The sequence below is a fragment of the Myotis davidii genome, unplaced genomic scaffold (genome assembly GCF_000327345.1).
Source record: "Myotis davidii unplaced genomic scaffold, ASM32734v1 scaffold1623, whole genome shotgun sequence".
NCBI lineage: Eukaryota > Metazoa > Chordata > Mammalia > Chiroptera > Vespertilionidae > Myotis > Myotis davidii.
In genome coordinates, this window is record NW_006294461.1 from 98368 (window position 1) to 102233 (window position 3866).

A 3866-nucleotide genomic window follows, 5' to 3' on the forward strand; every position below is an offset into this window, starting at 1 on the left:
GAAAGGTCATCTCTCCATTTTCAGATAAAGTAACTGAGGCTTCAAGAGGTGGAGCTATTTGTTGAAGGTCACCCTGCAGGTGCCAGGCAGAATCATACTATATAATAAAAGCCTAATATCTGTTACAGCTAACGAACAGAATGACCAGTTGCTATGATGCGCACGAACCACCAGGGGGCAGACACTCAACGCAGGAGCTGCTCCCTGGTGGTCAGTGTGCTCCCACAGTGGGAGCACAGCTCAGCCAGAAGCTGGGCTCATGGCTGGCGAGTGCCGTGGCGGTGGCGGGAACCTCTCCCACCTCTACGACAGCGCTAAGGAGCAGCAAGCTGAATGGTAAGGAGCAGCGAGCAGGTGGGCAGTAAGGAGCGAGGGGTCCCGGACTGCGAGAGGGTGAAGGCCAGGCTGAGGGAGCCCCGCCCTCAAGCCTCTAGTAAGCTATAGTATTATCTTAAAGGGCTATTAGGAGAAGTACATAAAATTATAAACACAGACACACATACATATATCATGTAACTAGAAGGGTGACCAGTCCTCAGTAATTAATAGCTTATTTTCCTCTCTCACACAGGGAGACTGGCTGACTAACCATTACAACAGTTTCTAATAGAGTTGGATCACCCTGGCTTGTTTGGCTCAGTGGATAGAGTGCCAGCCTGCAGACTGACGGGTACCAGATTCAACTCTGGTCAAGGACACATGCCAGGGTTGCGGGCTCGATCCCCAGTGAGGGGGTTTGCAGGAGGCAGCCAATCAATGACTCTCTCTCCCTCTACCTTCCTCTCTGAAATCAATAAAAATATATTTTAAAAAATTAGACTTTGGTCAAGTTATGCCTTACCCGCTGCAAACTCCTCAATGGTCATCAGTGGGAACCGGATCAAGGACAGTGCTTTTCCTAGAACTTTCTGTTTGTTTTCAAAACTCACAGGCAACTGTTGTCTTTGACATTCTGCTTCTGACCATCGTACAATAGCTCCGAAAAGCCGACTTTCTCTAATACTAAGTGTGTCTCTTTCCAGAACTGCGCAGAGTGTGTCTACAGGTAAAAAAACATAAAAATAAATGAGGAATATCTTGCTCTATAACAAAACGATACAGACCAACTTGCTTATATTAAGCTGTCAAATCTCAATAAAAACAGGTGATACTTAAAACTATAGACTCTATACTTTCTTTAAATTATATTCTGCAATGATCTACGCATTCATTGTAGAACCAAGTATTTGTTTAACATAACCTGCCTTGCCTTTCCCTTCCTTTACACATGTCTTCATGTGGTACTTCTTGCCTCTCATGCCCTCCCCTCTTCCTTATACAGTCATTATCAGGACCTCCTCTGTCAAGATTTTCCTAACTCTACTCCAGTTTGAGGTAACCTCTTCATGTTTTGAATTTCCATTGTAATTATTTTCTATATATCTAGTTCAGGAAAGGCAAAAAAAAAAAAAAAATCACATTTCATCCTTTGCCATCTCTTCTATTAATGTCTTAAATCTTAACTTTCACATATTTGTTTCCTTGATTCTCCAACTAGATGATAGTTTTCTTAAGAAAAATTGTATCTTACCTGTCTTTGTAATTCTTTTCTTTTTTTTTTACAGGACCCTAGTATAATGTCATGCATATGTGAACAGTCAATGAATATTTATTTGCTTTGACATCTTTTAAAAGGCAATGGGGTAGTTAAGACTTTTAGGAATATCTCACCAAAATAAAGAAAGTAAAATTTTTAAGGGGTAGACATAAATCATTTGGAAAAAAACACCTAATCAAAAAACAGTTCGTCCACCAAGGCTGACTGGTAAGGCATTAAGTACTTACAGGTAAAATTTAATTCCGTGTGAACTTACCTATATCGATATCAGTAAATCCTTCCGCACTTATCGCATCCATCGTGCTTTTGTCTATTGTATCTAGACAAAGACTAGCAAGCTGAGGTTCATCAAATAGTCGCGCCTAAACATAGAAAACCACAATTATTTTGTTTCCATAATTTCTTTTTTTTTAAATATATTTTATTGATTTTTTACAGAGAGGAAGGGAGAGGGATAGAGAGGTAGAAACATCGATGAGAGAGAAACATTGATCAGCTGCCTCCTGCACATCTCCTACTGGGGATGTGCCCACAACCAAGGTACAGCCCTTGACCGGAATCAAACCTGGGACCCTTGAGTCCGCAGGCTGACGCTCTATCCACTGAGCCAAACTGGTCAGGGCTCCATAATTTCTTTATCTTCAGACTGTGCATATTCAAAGTTAATACTATAAACAGTTGTAATTGCTGATTATGTAAAAACACCTACTGAAAATATAGTTACAACATCTACATATTCTTAAAACTTTTCATTCCACAATTAGAAATGAAAAGCTAAAAGAACAAGTGACTTGCTGAGATAACAAATTCACATCATCACTACCAGCCCTGTTATCTGTATTTTCATATGCTTTTGTATACACTGCCTACTTTCTTATGCACTACTTATTTTAATCCTTAATGAACGCCCTATGCCACATAAGGGAGACATTTTTATCCCGTCTGCCAGATGAGGACAGAGGCTCAGAGGGGTGTTCTGACTTGCCTTATAAATATGGAGCTAGTTATGTTGCAAAGCTAGTATGTAAAGCCACATTTTTAAAAAATATATTTTTTATTGATTTCAAAGAAGGAGAGAGAGGGAGAAAGAGATAGAAACATCAATGATGAGAGTGAATCATTGATTGCCTGCCTCCTGCATGCCCCCCACTGGGGATCGAGCCCGCAACCCGGGCATGTGTCCTTGACCGGGAATCGAACCTGGGACCCTTCAGTCTGCAGGCTGATACTCTATCCACTGAGCCAAACCAGCTAGGGCTAAAGCCACATTTTTTATGATCTTTTCACTAAACAATAATACCAACTTTGGTCAAGCATACTGGTACAAACAGACAAGACTTTTTCCCCCTTTTCCCGTTTTGATTAGTGGAAGAGAATAAAGTACAAGAATTTTAGAGCATGGAAGCTCTGGGAACCTGAGTGGGGCCAAGGGGGTCAATGGCGGAGGGAATGGGGACATTTGTAATACTTTCAACAATAAAGAAACAATAACAGACCTAACAACAGAAGAGCAAGTAAATGAATTCACATACTTTAATGATGGAATTTATACGAGAAGGAAAAGCTACAACTTCTCATAACAATATGACTGAATCCCACAAACGTAATGATAAAAGAAACCACAATATATACTGAACAAAACAGTAGAGACTGCATGATTCCGGCAAAGCTAATCTAGGCTTTACGAAGTCAGAAGTTGCCCTAGTTGGCTCAGTGGCTAGGGCAGCCGTGGGCAAACTACGGCCCGCGGGCCGGATCCGGCCCATTTGAAATGAATAAAACTATTGAAAAAAAAGACCGTACCCTTTTATGTAATGATGTTTACTTTGAATTTATATTAGTTCACACAAACACTCCATCCATGCTTTTGTTCTGGCCCTCCGGTCCAGTTTAAGAACCCATTGTGGCCCTCGAGTCAAAAAGTTTGCCCACCCCTGGACTAAAGGGTCCCGGGTTCAATTCTGGTCAAGGACACATGCCCGGGGTTGTGGGCTTGATCCCCAGTCGGGGGGATGCAGGAAGCAGCCAACGAGTGATTCTCTCTCATCATTGATGTTTCTCTCTCTCCCTTTCCCTTCCCCTCTGAAATCAATAAAAATATATTTTAAAAAAGTCAGAAGTCAAGATTATATGTGTTTTATCAGGATGCATATTATACACTAGGGGCCCGGTGCACGAAATTCGTGCACTGGGGGTGGGGGGGAGTGTCCCTCAGCCCAGCCTGCCCCCTCTCACATACTGGGAGCCCTCAGGCGTTGACCCCCATCAC

General features: G+C 41.9%; 1 protein-coding gene across 1 annotated transcript in view; it reads right to left on the minus strand.

The window, feature by feature from the left end:
* BTBD1 (BTB (POZ) domain containing 1) overlaps positions 1 to 3866 on the minus strand; it is a 31021-nt gene that overhangs the window by 18630 nt on the left and 8525 nt on the right. The window contains exons 3-4 of the mRNA XM_015567164.1: positions 1854 to 1959; positions 842 to 1039 (exon numbers count right to left, since the gene is read on the minus strand). Coding sequence (XP_015422650.1) covers positions 842 to 1039; positions 1854 to 1959 — 304 coding nt within the window. The remainder of the gene's footprint in view (positions 1 to 841; positions 1040 to 1853; positions 1960 to 3866) is intronic.